This window comes from Sinohyriopsis cumingii, chromosome 6 (genome assembly GCF_028554795.1).
Source record: "Sinohyriopsis cumingii isolate HCF-2022 chromosome 6, ASM2855479v2, whole genome shotgun sequence".
NCBI classification, from domain to species: Eukaryota; Metazoa; Mollusca; class Bivalvia; order Unionida; family Unionidae; genus Sinohyriopsis; species Sinohyriopsis cumingii.
In genome coordinates, this window is record NC_142966.1 from 74,014,074 (window position 1) to 74,032,913 (window position 18,840).

Genomic DNA, 18,840 nt, shown 5'->3' on the forward strand with positions numbered 1-18,840 from the left:
TTAGGCCATTTTCCTTTGAACGATTGAAGACGATTTTCAAAGTCGCAGTATTCCGACGAACGCACGGGAAACGAATATTCGTCTTTCACAGGTTCGTTTCGATGAGGGTTGGATGACATGGACAGGAGTTTGCTCAGGGCTGGATGACATCCGTAGGGGGGTAAACGTGAAGGTGAACATTCACCTTTAAAACGAAACCCAGTAAAGTGTCCAAGAGAACGAGTGGCATCGCTTTCGCATCCCTCAGGTTTGGCACGCACAGCATCACTTTCCATGATAGGGGCAGTGAAAACAAAGTCCCCATGATGCTTTACGGCATCGCTAAGGTCACAGCGTACAGCATCGTTCCCATCGCAAGGCTCACAATCGCATTCTACTTTAGAGTCCCCAAACTTGAATTGTGCCTGTCTGAACTTGTTTTGTGTTTCTCTGAAAGTATTCATCTTGTTCGCTCGGTCTTGGTAGTCACAATGAACTATCGATCTTGACCATAGCCCCTTTTTATACTAGTCGCAATGCAGTCTCAAGCTTGTACATCGTTCCCTTTTTATGTTTTTTATGTCTAGTTTTGGAAGGTACCGTCTCTAAGGTGCCGTCATCATTGTACCGTAGTGTCATGGGTGGAAAGGCCATAGAAAGGTAAGGACAGTGCGGAGACCATCGAGTATGTTCCAGAATAGCTGAATCTTTGTAGATACATAGATCCATTCGTAACTTCAGTCCGCAAGCGAAACACTGTACTTCGTATCCCAATCCTGACTCAGGTTCCAAGTAGACAATTCCTGTTCTAACTTAAACATGCGAAGAAGGTAATCCTTCCCTATCCGTAGGCCATTTGTGAAACGTGTCCAATCGACGGGCACAATCACAATAGTCAGGTAAGAAGACTGGAATAGGGTAGGGTTTGAACTTGGAGTTCTCATCGGTTTTCTCACTCGATTCTTGCTGTGGTGAAGTCATGCCTCTGGTGGGTGGCTATCCACTTACAACCAATGTTTTATACCAACGTGTCCATACGGCAAAGTAAAGTGGTTGGGAAGCCGTCAACAATTGTGGGTGCCCTGCAGGAAAGCGACAATATTTGCACACGTAGGGATACAGCGAACACACGTCCAAGTATTTCATTTCTTCTCCTTTCTCTTCGTCGGCTTGGTACATCAAACAGGTGGCATTGGTCCTTCCTCCGTACAAACTATCCCTCGGGTTCAGGGGGTCCATCAACTGGTAACTTTTCACGAGACGTTTAAACTCGGGATCGGTTTTTCAAACTCGTGTTTGGATTGGTCAACGAACTCAATCCGTTTCAATCCTTTCTCTCCCTATAAATAAGTGCAGTTCACCGGATTCCTTCACATGTTACTCTGTACCTCAAGATGTGGACCGACGTTCAATCTTCGACGCTTGTGTCAACAATGATGTTCCGGACGGACATACCCATGTATGTCCGGTCCAAGTGGACAGTTGTCCATAGGACCGACACCACCCTATGGATACGTAGGATTTACGTGGAGAGGCAAGGATGCCTGAAAAGAGTCCTGATTTACGGTCCTACAGTGAGGCGCAGCCTAAGGACAAGAAGACCAATGCGGTGCCCTTTATGTTAATGGATACATTAACATAAACCCAAAGGCCCTTTTCAGGGCCACTCCAATTTCTCGAAAAGAGATTGACTTTCAATTGCCTAGCCCAAATTATTATTTTATATGTGTGTGTGTGTGTGTGTGTGTGTGTGTGTGTGTGTTTTATATCCCTCTCCCCTGTTCCCTTTCCATAGATCTATCAGGTCGGGACCCTATTAATATAGGGTCTCGACTCTATTCCATTTCCCATATTCAATTCCCCTTGAGGTTATACAGTCCCACCCATGCTAATTTTCCCTTGAGGCTATACAGTCCCACCCATGTTAATTTCCCCTTGAGCTAAACGATCCCACGATTTTTCCCCATGTTAAATTTCCATTGAGGCTAAACGATCCCAAGGGGTCCTGTAATGCTAATTCCCATTGAGGCTAAGGTATATATATATATATATATATATATATATATATATATATATATATATATATATATATATATATATATATATATATATATATATATATATGCTACTTTAAAGATAGTCATGAGAAATCAGGACACGGATGATATGAGAGCGAGGTGGATTTTCGCATGAAGCAAGTTATGTGTTCTTCCTTGGTGTAAAATAAGTGTGTGTGTGTGTGTGTGTGTGTGTGTGTGATTTGGATTTTTAGCGTAGAGTTAAAAAAATTTCAATCATATCGCTACAACGACTGCAGCGTGGCAGTTTATAGTGATGTCTATCACTGGGGCATCATGCCGCAGACATGTAGCTGGATGTCCCACCCAGTCACATTATCCTGACACCAGGTCGACCAGTCCTAACACTAACCTCTTAATGCTGAGCGCCAAGCGAGGTAGCTGTTAGTACTATTTTTTATAAGTCTTTGGTACGACTCGAGCGGAGATCGAACCCACAACCTTCCGCATCCGAGGCGGACGCTCTAACCAATAGGGGAACGGAGCGGTCTGATGTAAAATGAAATGATCAACAGCCATAACAAAGAAAAATATATATAAAAAACTAAAAAAAACTTGCCACTGCTTACTAATCAACAGACTTCTGTCGTACATGTAAATTTTTTAAATCGTCGTTACTAGATTTAAGTTGGTGATATCAATATCAGCATAACATTTTCTTGTGCAAATGTACGTTTGGTAAATAAATATTAACTGGATATTAAACGGGTTGTTTACAAAGGGCAGTCAAAATATGAATCCTACAAGTCTGAGAAAGATACATTTTCACATGTGTTCTTCGCTTAACTTTTGTATTTAAGGACCTGCAGTAGTCCGATTTACGCGTGTTGTAATATTCTTTCAGCTGTGTTCAATTCTAACCAGTTTTTTAAAAGATCCAAAAACATCACCAGGATATTTTGAAAATGAAATATCATCTATTTCTGCCAAATGTATACTGAAAAACGTTGCATAAATGTAGCAGTGAGTGCATGCAAAATAATTCTTTCATCTCAATGGGATTAATGGCACATTATCACTATTTAACATTGAAAACCATTATACTACCGGTTATGATGGTAGCACAATATGCACCTTAAGAAATGTAACTCGTTCCATATTTATGTTCGCTAATATCAACTATTTTTATACTGTTATCACATTTCTTTAAATGTATTAACGTCTTTAAACAAGCAAACATAGGTTGACCTGGCTGACAACAATGGGCTTCAGTTCAAAGCATCAAAAGTAACAATTGTTTCCTTAATATTAAATCTTATCAGTTAGAGAACAGTTAATTAATGTCAGTGTTTGAGATTTTTATGCAATTATAATATATTAAAACAGTAAAGTTTTTAATTTGAGATTGATTGGTTTAGTGAGAAATTATAAGATAGATATAATTTTCAATTTTTAATCCATATTACAATGGACTTCACAAGGAATTAATAATTAATTTTTCAAAGAAAACTAGAAAGGACAGGTTTCACCATGCATGCCTCACGCCTTATTGTTGTTGGCCCTGAAAGTTAGTAATGTACGCTGATATGCCTTATATAAGGTTAGATATGGTTAGAAAACATCGCGCAGTCCCCACAATAGAACGAATTACGAAGTATAAAAATGTCTTACTTATTGTTTGTAATGCATTTGTTCAGCAAACTGAAGTCTGTTAAATAGTTTTATAAGATCTAGCTGTAATAATTTAAAAATAGGCTTTTGATTGTTGCAGCCACATAACATGAACATTACTAATACTACTACTATAACTACAACTACTACTAATAATAATAAAAATGATAATAATAATTAAATTGGGCTAGCACAGTGCCTAATCTTTAGAAGCTGAACGAACTTTGCAATATTCGATAACAGAGAAACATATACAACGACAAGATTACAAAAACACATATCATGAAATTACGAAACTTAAGGAAGAAATTAGGCTTGCTTGTATGTCATGTGTAGGATGGTTTCTGTTTGATATAAAGAGGTTTCACTTAGTGGCAAGCAAACATGGGAGGTTAGGGACACAAGAAGGTAAAATACAATTTTCAATCAAATGATTGTTACCTGGATAAAAAAAAATATATTCATGCCAAAATTTGTGATGTGATGTGATGTGATTTGGATTTTTAACGTAGTTTTTAACAATTTTTCAGTCATATCGCTACGATGTCTGCAATGTGGCAGTTTATAGTGATGTCTAGCCCTGGGGCATCATGCAACACATGTAACATTATGACCCACCCAGGCACATTATCCTGACACCGGGTCGACCAGTCCTAACACTAACCGCTTAATGCTGAACGCCCAGCGAGGAAGCTGTTAATATCATTTTTGTAAGTCTTTGGTACGACTCGAGCGGAGATCGAACCCACAACCTTCCGCATCCGAGGCGGACGCTCTAACCAATAGGGGAACGGAGCGGTCTGATGTAAAATGAAATGATCAACAGCCATAACAAAGAAAAATATATATAAAACATATGTCATTTACGACTTGTTTATCCTCAAATATATTCATTTTAGTGTATTAATTATCTGCTGGTTCAAAGCTTGGATGTGTTGCATATAACGACACATATATTGAAGAATGGGGAGGGTAAATAATAAGTTCTTTTCCCTACGTTTCAACCTTTAGGTTGATCTTCCCCAGGGAGCAACACATAAACACACACACACACACACACACGTATGACAATCAGCATTTGCACTGGAACAGAGAAACAAAACTATCCAGAACAACGAAGATATGTATTCTAACGAAAACGAACCGACAAATATAAGAAATAACTACATGACTAGAAAAAGGAGCGATATCTCTTGGGAAGAAAAATGAAACTAACTGCGTCTGCCTCTTACAAGCAAATTACTTGAATATATGATACATTATACACTTTTGCAAGATGTATATTTTTTCAGTACATACACTATGATTTGTTTTACCATTGTTTAAAGTCATTCCAGACTTTTGGAACATTGCGTGAACCTTATAATGTGAATTTTAGGCTGGTTCTTTATTCTAAAGTCTTTACTTATGAACAAGAAATAATGATACAAATTATCAGCTGACCATTCTGTATGTACTTAATCCATGAATGTGAGCAAATAAACAATCAAGGAAGCGCAAGAGATAGAGAGAGAGAATAGTCAAACCAGTTTTTCCAGTAGTCGTGGAGATTTTCTTGGTTGTAACTGTGGGAGCTGCTGTGGTTGGGGGAGTGGGAGTTTTAGTAGTGGGATTCGTCCGCGTTGTAGCAGTAGTAGTCGTCCGAGTTGTAGCAGTGGTAGTATTCTGAGTAGTAGTAGTAGTTGTGGTCGACGATGTTGTTTTAGTAGAAGTAGTTATACAAGACATTTGCTGTTCAGCAGAGATACAATCAACCTGAAGATTAGATTTCGCCTCTGTTGCTGCAGTGGAAAAGTATGTAAATAAACTCAATATATATATATATATATATATATATATATATATATATATATATATATATATATATATATATATAGTGTGGACGAGCTTTTTCATGGAAAAAAATATAAATTATTTTCGCAAGATATTAAAACTGAGGAGAAGAACAAGAACTAGGGACCTGACTTATATTCAGTATCGAAACCTATTTAATACCGAACCTCACTAACATTATAAAACATTTTATATAAATTGTAATTGATGCATGATTTGAAATATTGTACTAGAGGAAGTGTCTCAAATTTTGTATTCCTAGATGAACTATGTTGGTATCTATGCTCTCTTAATTCATGTAAATATTTTGATTGTCAAGACACATTCACTTTGACAAAACATATTCGTATATGTGTTCATAGACGAAATGCACGAACTCACTGAAATAATTCAAGTTTTTGTACGAGAGGACGAGTGAAACAGTTTAAAGAAGTAAATCGTTGTATGTGCTAGAATCTGTCTCTCTCTCTCCTTATCTCTCTTTATATATATATATATATATATATATATATATATATATATATATATATATATATATATATATATATATATATAATTTTACACATCTAACAATGCAAAATTACATAGTTTTAGGATTGCCTTTATGGGCATCCTCATTTCTTGACTAGTATTATGGGAAAGATGCCAAAGAAAAGACTACCTTTGAAACGAATCCAATATTTTCCAAAAGTATTATTTGTGGCACTGATGAAATTCATTGATAGATAATTGGTTGTGCTTGTAAATAAGAATGTTATATCATACTGCTTCGAGCAGTCAATGACCATTTCAGGATTCCCATAACTGTCTGAAAATGTAATGTTTTGTATGCACGTGCCATTGTCATCAGGCAGGTCAATCCGCATTGCTGTAACATCGATATGGGCATCACAGGAATCTACCTGTATCGAGCAGACACAATCTGTATCTGCGTTTACACCGTAGGAGTATCCTGTATTCCATAAATATAGTGCGTTCTCAGTCGTTGTCATATTAACTTGAGTGCACGTAGAACCAATTCTTGTGACTAAAAAGAGAAATTGAAAATTTATGTATTCCACTAATTTATGCAACTAAATTCAAAGTAAAGATATACACTGTCCTTCAAATCGCTGAAAATAAACACGGTTTACTCCATTCCTAAAGGATCCCGTTGCAACTCTATAAAGAAAATAAGATGGCACAACGTTTACATAGTTTTCTAAATAAAAAAGAATCGATTGGAGACTCAGCTTTTCTTCCAATCCGCACGCTTGGCTTACATCTGACCGCTATTTACGTGAAAGCCATGGCTTTTTGAAAATATGTATTTATGTAGTTGTACAATTTCACAATTAACTTAGCACACACATTTAATTGCATGTAAAAGAACGAAAGAACAACTCGACTGTTGTACACTACCGTTATATTCATGTGGTATAAATGACTATGAAAGTTCACTCAGAAAATAAATGAATTAAAGTTGACTGATATATTAATGTATTTTTCCTCTTCAAAGCGAGGCTACCTTTTTCACGTATGCTTGAAAGAGATGTTAACAAAGTATGTGATATTCCACTTAGACCATGTGTAATGGTGTACAGTTCTACGAGCAATTGTTTCCATCACAATATATAGTTAATAATATTTTCCTAACTCCGCGGAGAACATAATCTTTTAAAATATGTAGTTGCCCTTGTATGTGAACGAAACTCGGATGCCCGTATAAATGCCCTAGCAACAAAACATGTAATTACTTGTCAACTTATTTTAACGATTTGAATAGCGATATGAGCACAATTGCGAAATACGTTACTGAACAAACAGAAATACTGAACAACACTGTCCATTGAATTTGATTCTACAGTTATACTGGCTTTACAGTGTCTAACAAAGGCAAGCTAGGTGTGTTTACCAGGAATATTGCCATGTGGTTTAACGACAAATTATACAGGTGCAAAACACAGAAAGTTAAATTCAGCCTTCTGTTTCATGGAGCAGATATCTGAGGGAGTTCAGTTGGTAAAGCGTCGGGGGGCCGATACCAACCCATGCCAGTCCGGATCGGCTGCCTCTGTGTATCCATACCATGGTAAAGGCACTAAGCTCCCATTTCCTGGCCATAATATGGTCAATAATGTGTTAAAACGCACTAAGCTCCCATTTCCTGGCCATAATATGGTCAATAATGTGTTAAAACGGCCGGTTAAAGCAATATAAGAAAAACAGATTAAAATATATTGTGAAATATTAGGGCGTGATTCGTTCTTGAATATGTCTGATAATTTTTACTTAAAGCAATATTAGGTTCGTTGTGATTTTATTTCACATTGCCACATATATAGGTATATGATCAATGTATTGATAATGCAGTCAGAAAATTAAAAACAGCTGTCTTGATAAAGCGCATGCGCTAATACACAACGTATTACCTATCAGACAATATCAAAGGTTGCAGATTCTGTGAAAATTTGCAGGCACTAAACAAAAGAAAGACTTTAGCACATGTAATCTTTCCGCTTTCGAAACAACAGGTGCTCTATCAACATTCATAAATGATTCTTTGTTGCATATAATATTGTGAACTATCAGAGGCGAAACTCATTCTGAAATTTGTTGTCTTAGAGGTGAGATATACCTATAAACATATATTAAGAGACAAAGACAAGAAAGTTTACTATTCAGTCCAATTAATCACAATATGAAAACACAATAGTGATGTACGAGTATTTTGGGTGAAAATACATATAGAAGAGTTAGCAAACAAGTAGTTTATTTTTCTAGATTAGTACTGCTCTCTCTCTCTCTCTCTCTCTCTCTCTCTCTCTCTCATTTATTAAACAATATTGTATATTACTAATACAGCAGCCTTTACAAAACTTCTCATTAGTTAAACTGATAGACTATAAAACGCTAGAGCGCTTATAATAGAACAGGACTAAAGTGTAGTGTCAATTTAGGCTTATCAATTAAATTATCAGTTTACCGCTTCGGTGGCCGAAGAGGTTAGAGCGTCCGCCTAAGATGCGGGAAGCTGCGGGTTTGAACCCCAGCAGAGTAATACCAACTATTTATGAAAATGGTACTATAAGTTGTCTCGCTTGGCTTAGCATTTATAGGTTGATGTTAGAACTGGTTGGCCTGTATGGAGGGTGATTACGTTCTTCCTTGATGCATTGTAAATGGCTGCTTGCAAGTGCTACTTTCATAATTCTATCGATGTATATTGTATTTTCATTGATGCAAATTGTATGTGGCAGTTTGCAAGTGCTACTTCCCTTCTGCTTGCAAGTGCTACATTCATAATTCTAGTCATGAATTTTCTATTTTTCATTGATCCAAGCTGTAAATGGTTGCTTGCAAGTTTTTCGATGTACTTTCCTTCTGCGTCATTGTATCTTGCAATTTGCCAACTACTGAACTGATTCTGTAGTTTGTCGTTCGACAAACTCTATGCAAGTTATTACAAGTTTTGTATATTCTGTTTATAAATTTTACAATTACATCAATCTAACTGCTGTTTTCATACTGATTTGGCCTTTCAACAATGTAAATACCAAGTTTTATCAGTATCGTCTTTTTTGTTCAACTCGTGTCGCCATCTGTTGTCATAATGTCGTACTAGAGATTATCATGGCATTATGACAACAAACGGCGCTCTCAATTTCTAAAGTTTTTCCTTTACCAGAAATAATGAATGTTCCCCACGGAGCTTTACGGCATTCATTTTGTGTCGATACATTTTTCAGTCCTATTTTTAAGGTGTACGTTAGCAACAACGTTTTAATCCTCTCTTAAACCATATGCTTTCTCGAACATCTAAGTGATTTATAGCACTTTACGAAAACAAAAAACGCACACACTACATACAGCAGGGTGGTCCATCTATTCAACCCCAGTTTTGACGCACTTCAGTATTTACCTTCACCGTTAAAGAAATCTACTTCTTAGTGATATCTCTCATTACTTTGGAAACATTAGTTATTTTAGCAAAGTAAGGATCAGAAATGACAATGATATATTCCCTCGTACTCTTCTTGTACATAAACTCCAGCGAAAATAAAATATTTCAGAGCAACATCAACAGCACATAAAAAAGTTTATAGGTAAAATGACATTACAAAAATTAAGCATTCCTCACAGGTGTTCTTCATTATATGACGATCTTCATTTTGGAAGATATTTTGCCGCTAAAACCGAAATGATCAAACTGTGGAAAATCATTATAAAAATGTTTACTTGCGATTAGAAGTATTATGTTTAGTGTACTACTGTTGTCCAATACTTAATTTGCATTGTTAATGTACAGTTTCTCAACCTTCGAATGTATTTATATATATAAAAAACAACAAAAAACAATAGCTTTAAAACTGGTTTGAATCCTTTAAAACGTATGTCTCTAAAAGTGGAACTAGAGACAAAAGATAATACAGGACATTTTTTCTTTTATTTACTGCAATTCATACCGTTATCAAACCAATTAAAATTAATAATTTGGTTCAAGAATTTTAAAATATAAATATATCACCCTTAGGTTCTAATTATTCAGCTGCTCTTTTGTCACATTAAAGATTTAAAACAATGCTTCAACGTTAACGAATTTTTGAACTATGAATCTAGTGACGCATGATTCTGACTTGTTAATTGTTCTGCTCTATGCAATATGAAAGTAGTTTAGTGAAGTATCTATGACCAAAGAAAGAGAGAGAAAGAAATAGAGAGAGAATGCACCAAAACTGCATATTTCATTAAGTTATTGTAAGTGGATAAATGTATTCTGGGTAGGTGAGATTTTTGTCGGACAGTCTTGAGCTAGCCCCATTACTTACATTATAGAAAAATTAAACTATTGGATGTCTAAATATGCATACGTTGTTGGAAATAATCAAATATAAAATTTGCTGGACAGATTTGGAGCGGCAGAAAAGTGTTAAAAACTTTGCCTGAACTTTTAGAACAGATTTTGCTTTAATATTCTTCAATAGACTCTGGAAATCTTGAGGACACACACATTATGGTCAATAAGTATTGGTTGCTTGACTTGGTATTAGGTAAAGAACTGACAGTCTACCATTTTTCTGTTAACTGGCTTGTCACATGGTCAAATTCAGGAATAGGTTGCAGATGTGCCTTAGATATCTTCTGATTGGGATTTCTTACCATTTGACAAGTGTGACAAGATCTATGGTACTTAAAAACATCAATTTTAATTTTCTGCAAATAAAAATGATTCAGGATCTTGTGATAAGTCCTATTGACACCAAAATGACCAGCTTAATGAGTTGTATGGGCTTGACTATACATTTCCTGTCTATATGACTTAGGAACAACAATTTGATTGCTCACAGGCCACTCATCACCAGCAGGTACATCAGGTGTCTCCATTTTCTCATAATGACCCCATTTTTCACAAAGTAACAAGCTGGTTTTAGTGTGTGGCTTTCTTTTCTAAAACCCAGTCTTGTGTTCTCTCAGAGGAATAGTACTTGGGGGCCTATAACTCACATTAAAATGACTTGCATGCTTATAAAGTAGCTGTTACTTTCTGCTCAGATATGTTACAACTGCAGTCAGAAATTGGCTAGTGGTTTCTATTATTCTGTGAAGAAAATAACTACTTAAGAATCTCTCTCTCTCTCTCTCTCTCTCTCTCTCTCTCTCTCTGCTGAGTGATTAGGACATTACAATTATGGAATTTATCTTATCCATTGTTCCAAGGCACATACATTAAGGATAAGAGGCCAGATTTAAAATTTCATCTCAGGTTCATACATATAAATGTTTTGTGAAGGTCAAAATATCAGAAAAAACAAATTAGCAAACAATATATAATCTTTTTCATGGTATTTTGCTCATAGCATGTGCAAACAACATTATTGTATGGCCCGCAAAATCAAATCTCCAAAAAGTGAACATTTTTGTACAGTGTATATATTGAATACAGATCCAGTAATGGAACGTGTTTGGGGATTAATTCTTGCAACAGACACTAGGGGATATTACCTGACTGTTCTTGGGTCATAATTTACAAATGTAGGTGGTATACAAAAGGTAATGTGTCTTGGCCAATCCAGAATTTACAGTTTTAATTCATCAGAATTTGCGATGATGAGTGTATGTCCAATCCAAAAGCAAGATTGTGTGAAAAGCGTGTCTTCATTCATGTTTTATTCATGTGAAAGTGAAAAACAAAAGGGTTTGGTAAATAAATACATAAGAACAATGTAACAAGACAATCCAAGCATTTGTTCCTTATAATTGCCTACCCGTGGGATACTTTTGTTCAGACTAATTCATCTAACAATATTGTTTTTATGGATGCCAGTTTAAATTAAACTATTTGTTCTTTCTTATATTTCCTGTGCAAAGTTAAACATAGGACTGTATATTATTTTTATTTATTTATTTTGTTTTATTGCATATTGGTATTGTGACCATACTTTTGTGTCATGACAATATTAACTTATATTTTAAACAGGATAAAATAATGATAAAATCATAGACAAATGAAGATGTTTATGTAGGGTGGTGGGGTGGTAGGGTGGTGGATGCTACAACATCCTGTGCTGTGAGTAGCCTTTCAAACTTTACAAGTTTATAAGAAAATGATGGGGGGGGGGAGGTCTTACTCTTCTAACAGAAAACAATCACATATGTAGAAGATACTTGTACAATTTTTAAACAACTACATTAATTTCGTATTCAGATGTATCAAGCACTTTTGGTACTGTATTGTAGCAGTAATAATAATATTAAATTTAGCTGGTTATATATATATATATATATATATATATATATATATATATATATATATATATATATATATATATATATATATATATAAAATTAAACTGCCATTGCAAACTGCAGATTAACAGTAAAATTTAATTACAAAACAGAATCTTCATCTCTGTACTGTACTCTCTCTCTCTCTCTCTCTCTCTCTCTCTCTCTCTCTCTCTCTCTCGTGAATAAAGGAGAAAGGAAAGTATGTCCTCGAGGTGCAATTATCCACAATTCACTCAAACCTTAGGAGGTATTTATTGCTACAAAAAGCAGAATTTGCACTGCATTCTAAAGTAATAAATATGCTCCAAACTGATAACATTGTGAATGAGAATAGATAACAAATTAGGGCCTTAAATCTTGCTTGTAAGCGGCTACCCTATTCTGCCACCGTGCGGCAGCGGTAAATTAAACAGACAAAATATTCAAATAAAATGGGGTGGGAAGGGTCAGCGGAAATATAACGTTGTGTACTTATATTCCTACGATATGTTAAATAAGATGCCCAAACATGCCGTAAAGTGGTATAACCTCTTGCTGCTAGGGTCAGGGGAGTAGTCGTATTGTAACAAATTGACGTGTCACAGCTGTTGTGATAATGAAGCATTATTTTATGCTAACTTCCTTGATTCTAACTTGCAACGTGCTTGATGCTACATTATATTCATGATTTTGGAAGGTGCAATTTGTGTAACTTGTGATATAGCAAGTTTATAAATAGAATGTTAAAAGTTGTAATAACTGACGTAGCATTTGAATTACGACAAACTACAGAATCAGTTCAGTTGTTGGCAAATTGCAAGATACAATGACACAGAACGAAAGTAGATCTAGGCATTTTCAAGCAGCCATTTACAGCTTGCATCAGTTATGAATAGAAAATTCATTACTAGAATTATGAATGTAGCACTTGCAAGCAGCCATTTACAATAATGCAGAAGGAAAGTAGCACTTGCAAACTGCCACGTACAGGCTGCATCAATGAAGAATACAATATACATCGATAGAATTATGAAAGTAGCACTTGCAAGCAGCCATTTACAATAATGCATCAAGGAAGATTAGGAAATACATGCATATAATTATGGCGATAATCCCCCTCCATAGGCCTGTTGTCAGGATAATGTGACTTGGTGGTACATGATGCCACAGGTCTGCGGCATGATGCCCCGGTGTTATACATTAATTTAAACTGCCACATAACGATATGACTGAAATATAGGTGAAGCTACCAATAACAACCTAATGTAACAGTGTATCAACAATTATTTTTGAAATTGAAATAATTTCTTCAGCAACACGTTTAGACCTAAATATAACAGCTTTAATTTCGGATAAAAAATGGTTGAACGACAGTGTTTTCTTTTCAGCATCAGCAGTGATTCTCTTAGTGGCGAAACAAAAGGAATCCTTCTGTTTCAAAAGCAACGATTACTGTAAGATCTCGTCGACTATATTTCTAAGTGATGTGTTTTAAAAAAAATAGAAACGTTTGATTGTACTGATACCAAATATTAATATTGTTGTTTTTTTAACATTGATGTACATTTTATAATAAATCTTATGCAGGCGACAAAACCATCCTCATAATAAATAGCCTCTCTCTTTCTCTGTCTCTGTCTGTCTGTCTCTCTCTCTCTCTCTCTCTCTCTCTCTCATTAAGAATGCCTACAAAGTTTTGGAAGCACAGACTTCGATCCTAAGGTATGACTGAAGAAAACTGCTGATGCAGTGATTGCAGTAATTTGAGTTGGGTGTTCGTGAAGCAGAGCAGAAGGCGCCTTAAGAGACCATCCATTTAATAGGTACGCAAAAATCTGGCAAACTTGACCTCTTCCTGTACACATGCGTACTTCTTTACACCCCACCTGTGTACGTACGCTTGACGCATCCCACCCCCACTCCGAATTTTATAGAACGGCTTATATTTAATCCACGCCGAAACGGTCAAGGATTATTGATATTAACGTGTTTAATAAAACAGACAGTCCACCGACGCTGAATGTTTGGCTGCATCAAAGAAATAAGCTACGTAACTTTACAAAGTTTGTCAAGTGTCCGCTAAAATTCAAACAACGACTGAACCCAGTCGAACACGTTACGTATTAGACAAATTATTATCGAGGTTTCACCACCCACCCAGCCCGTTTCCTATGCGTACGTACATCATCAGTAGATCGGCTCCCCATACGCAAGCGTATGCATTTGGGTTAACTCCTCCCCCCTCCATGCGTACGTACTAAATGGACGGCCCCTATTCACGCGCGTTCAGCCAAGAAGGAGGGGATAGGATTAGACTTGTCTCAATTGGTCCCAAATTGGCAGAAGACACAAATAACCTTGCCAAAACAGTGCCACAACTTGGACCGGGGATTGTATCGCATCTTGCCTGAAAATATTATTTTTAGAATCCAAGCATATACAAACTGCATCAATGTCTCAGAATAACTGGAGAGTCAGCAAGTCTAAAATACATTCCGATGCAAAAAGAAGCTGTCTAATATCTATAGAGATGGTGCAAAGTGAATTCGTAGAATGCAGAATTTGAAAACTACTCCTTGTTTATATTTTCGAGAAAAGAAATTGACTGATTCTAATATTCATTAGGTAATTTTCGTTTCAGTTTCTGTTTAAAGCCTGACAGATGCTACATACACTCGAAGTGATAATTTACAAGGTAAAATATCATAAACATATGTCTTCGACAAAGATGCGACAATAGTTCGGGTTGTATATGTTGAGGCCTGATATCTCATGGAACCCTACGGAAGTCTCGAGTAAACTTCAATTAATCTCAGATAACTTCGAAGGTATATAGCTGCATTAGTTTGTCATGTTCACAAGCACACATACACACACGTCGATTTTGTTTCAACCTAATTCAATATAGTCTATTTTATTTTACTACTGAACTAAGAGAAGGGTTTACATCAGCCAAACATCCATGCAGAACGCACATATCGATTTTATTACAACCTGAATAAATTTAGACGTTTGTATTGTATTACTGAACAAAAATTTGAATCTCCCAGTAATCCTGAGCTATGTAAGCGTCAAGAAACATCAATATGTTCATTCCTTTGCCTGATTTAGATATCTGCGGTTACATTTTTAATTGATGAGTATTGTAATAGGGAATAATTGCTGCATAAACACTCAACAGAAGTTTAGTTACAGTAGCACACACTAGCCAGTCGTATTGTAGTGTATTAGATCAGATGGAAGTAAAAAGTAAATAAATTGAAATAACAAACGCACACCATTATGAGACAAAATGGTAACACGTGAGGCCATATTCTACTGTTCTAATTCAAGGTCTTCGTGTGTTTCAATATTTCGCATTATCAGTCCCTTCAACTGGTTTATCTGGCATGGTTGTTTCCCCTTATTTCAATCAGCATATCGTCAGCATAGTTCTAATTGTAGTAGAGCAGTCTATTAATAGTTTACAATTATCTTGATACAAAGTTATTTGTCATCTGCACTTCTGATTTTGCAGCTATTCCCCACACCATCATCATATACGGAACTGCTCCGCTGTTCGCTTCGTACCTCTGATTTGCTATCTGATCATTTTCTAATTTTTCCTAGGTAATATACAAGTGTTTACATATTTTTCTGTGTAAAATGTTTGGCTATGTTAGACAGTGGTCTGGAAACGAGCCGCCACCTTCATACTGTCTTCATCTGACAAGGCGGAAACATTTACACACAGTCATCTTCAGTCGGCTAATTTATACAGTATATTTTAATATGAACATGGATCTAGCTTACTTGACATAATGATATAAGATCTACAACTTTACTATGTTCCAATTTATGATGATACAAGTTGGTAATGCTAATGATGGATAAGTTGCAGGGATTTCAAATAAACTCAAGCAAATATTATAGCAAAGTGTCTTTTGTGGCATTTAAACATCATCAAGGCAGATGTACTGATTTCAGTATACGAGATATGAAACTTATGAAGATATTATATATGCAAATTATTTAGTATACTTACTGTTAATACAGTAATAGTCGAGTTGCATGTTGCTTGTGTTGGATCGGAACATCGATGTGCAATTTGACGGAATGTTAACAGCCTGTGCTGCTAAGCAAGACTCATTCCCTGAGCATAGAGTGTGCCAGATCGTCGTCGATACATTTACAACACAGTCATCCGCAGTAATCTTACAACAGTTCTCAAAGTCTACGGTTGTGTTTTCATCCAGTACAATAGGGCAACTGCTGTTGTTTAATTTAGCTCCAGCTTGAACTCTACTTACGGCTATTACTTTATCTGCAGAACAGTTGGCGTTAACGATAGAAAAATCGGCATTAGCTCCATAGCAGGAATTCTGTTGAAATAAAGTTTCATCCGACAAAACTTGACCTAGAAAAAAGGCAAACTTGACACTTGAATGGTGCAAATGACTTAATTTGCAACTGTATCGGTAAATAAAAAATAATCCGTATATTGTCGAATGACCTTATATATATATATATATATATATATATATATATATATATATATATATATATATATATATATATATATATATATATATATATATATATATATATATATATATATATATATATATATGTGTGTGTGTGTGTGTGTGGGTGGGTGTGTGGGTGTGTTGGGTGTTGGTTTGGGTGGGTGTATATGTCGTTATTTATTGCTTATATTTAGCTAAATGAAACTTTAACATTGGGTTAATCTCAAACTTTAACTTTGAGGTTTACCTAGGGCAGGCCTCGAAAATTTCTCCAAGGCGCGGATAAAATCAGATCGCGTGCCGGATGCCGCCCGCAGGCCGCAGTTTGCCCGAGATTGATTTATTGTGTGAACGGCCAAAGTTAAAAACTGTGACGAGCTGCCACCGTGCAGTAGAGGAGAGGGAAAGTGAGGGTTTGCCCGGGGCGTCATGGTTCTTGGGGCTCCAAAACGGCTGATAAAGTTAAACTTGATGAACATTGTTCGCGGGGACAACGTCGACGACCAGGTCGTCATTTACCCATAGTATGCCACTGCTGTCATGGCGGGTTTGACCCTCTCTTCAACTTTGCGGTTAATCTATTAATTTGACATACCACAAATAATTGTATTTGTTATTTTTATCTCTCATCACTTTAATAAGATATTTATTGCAGAATGCCTAGATGATTATACCCTTTGATGGCTTATTCGTTTAGGTTAACGTATCGTTTGTTACGTGTACCTTGTCTAAATGTAGAAACTGTAAATATATCTTCTCATTGGATTATCATCATGTGGATTGGACCGCTCCAATGGCCTGGTGTTTAGAGCGTCCGTCTCCGATGCGGGAGGTCACGGGTTCGAACCCCGGCCAACTCATACCAAATACTTATAAAAATGATACTACCAGTTGCCTCTCTAGGCGCTAAGCGTAAGGATGTTACTGTTAGGATTAGATGGCCTGGTGTCAGGATAATGTGACTGGGTGGGAAATCATGCTACATGTCTGCGGCATGATGCCCCAGTGCTAGGCATCCCTATAAATGGCCACACTGTAGACATCATAGCGATATGAGTGAATCATTGTTAAAGCTACGTTAACAATCCAAATCGCACACACACACACACACACACACACACACACACTTATTACGTTACTGTTCAGCTGTGTGTATTGTGTTTATGGTTACAATAGACCGCATGTTATATCAACTATTGCGTTTTCTTACAAGCTGTTCCTTCCGATTCAAAATCACATACTAATACCTTTGACGGTAACCAGAATCGAAATTAGTTAGGAAAATTTAAACAAATAGTTCAAGATTATTACCTGTTGAGTTTTGTAGAAATGTCGTCAACAAGAACATAATGAGAATTCCACGTGCATTTTCCATTATCAGTTTATTTCTTCCATAAATAATCCATAATACTGACTGTCCCTTCGGTCGCTATCCCTGCTTTTTAAGAATGTCACGTGTCATCGTCATGTCTGTTGGATAAATACTTTATCGCTATGGAATACGCGCTAAGGTAGAATACTGACAATAGACGTTACGGGTGATTTGTCTCAATTACCTACGTTTTCTAAGAATAAGAATTGTGATAACTTTCATTTTTGCTTGGGCTATGAACAACGGTGCTTGATGACAAAACCTTCCTCTAATACGTGAATTACTAATTTTTTATTTGAATACAATGCTTTTAGGAAACTCTTATAGAATTACATAAAATCATATTCTGGTATTCGATATACGTACAAATATGGTTTCAATCGCAAGCATGACTTAATGAATCGTAGTAACGTTATTAAACAATGTCTTTCAAAATATGGACTAAGAAATAATTAAGGTTCGATCATGTAAATCCTTAATATGTTGTAAGTTCTAGATGTATTTCTTATCTAATTTATATATCACTGTTTGCGGCAAATATATTATCTGCATCAGGACATTACTGACGATGTAGTCTTTAGTGTGTGTTTCTTCCATACTTAGTTCGAGTAAATTTATTCATAATATTTAAAATCGCAATTGCCATTTTTCTGTTATCCTTATAAGCCAGGCTAGTGTCTTTCTTTGGTGAATAAATCTTCAGTCTTTTTTATTG

At 36.0% G+C, this 18,840-nt stretch overlaps 1 protein-coding gene across 3 annotated transcripts in view; it reads right to left on the reverse strand.

Annotated features, from left to right (window-relative positions):
• LOC149797213 (uncharacterized) overlaps nucleotides 1–18,226 on the reverse strand; it is a 56,535-nt gene extending 38,309 nt beyond the window's left edge. For all 3 annotated transcript variants that reach the window (XM_089961897.1, XM_089961898.1, XM_089961896.1), the window contains exons 1-4: nucleotides 18,065–18,226; nucleotides 16,273–16,644; nucleotides 6,163–6,528; nucleotides 5,195–5,449 (exon numbers count right to left, since the gene is read on the reverse strand). In XM_089961897.1, the coding sequence (XP_089818023.1) occupies nucleotides 5,195–5,449; nucleotides 6,163–6,528; nucleotides 16,273–16,644; nucleotides 18,065–18,128 (1,057 nt within the window). In that variant the 5' untranslated portion in view covers nucleotides 18,129–18,226. The remainder of the gene's footprint in view (nucleotides 1–5,194; nucleotides 5,450–6,162; nucleotides 6,529–16,272; nucleotides 16,645–18,064) is intronic.
• Nucleotides 18,227–18,840: the final 614 nt, after the last annotated feature.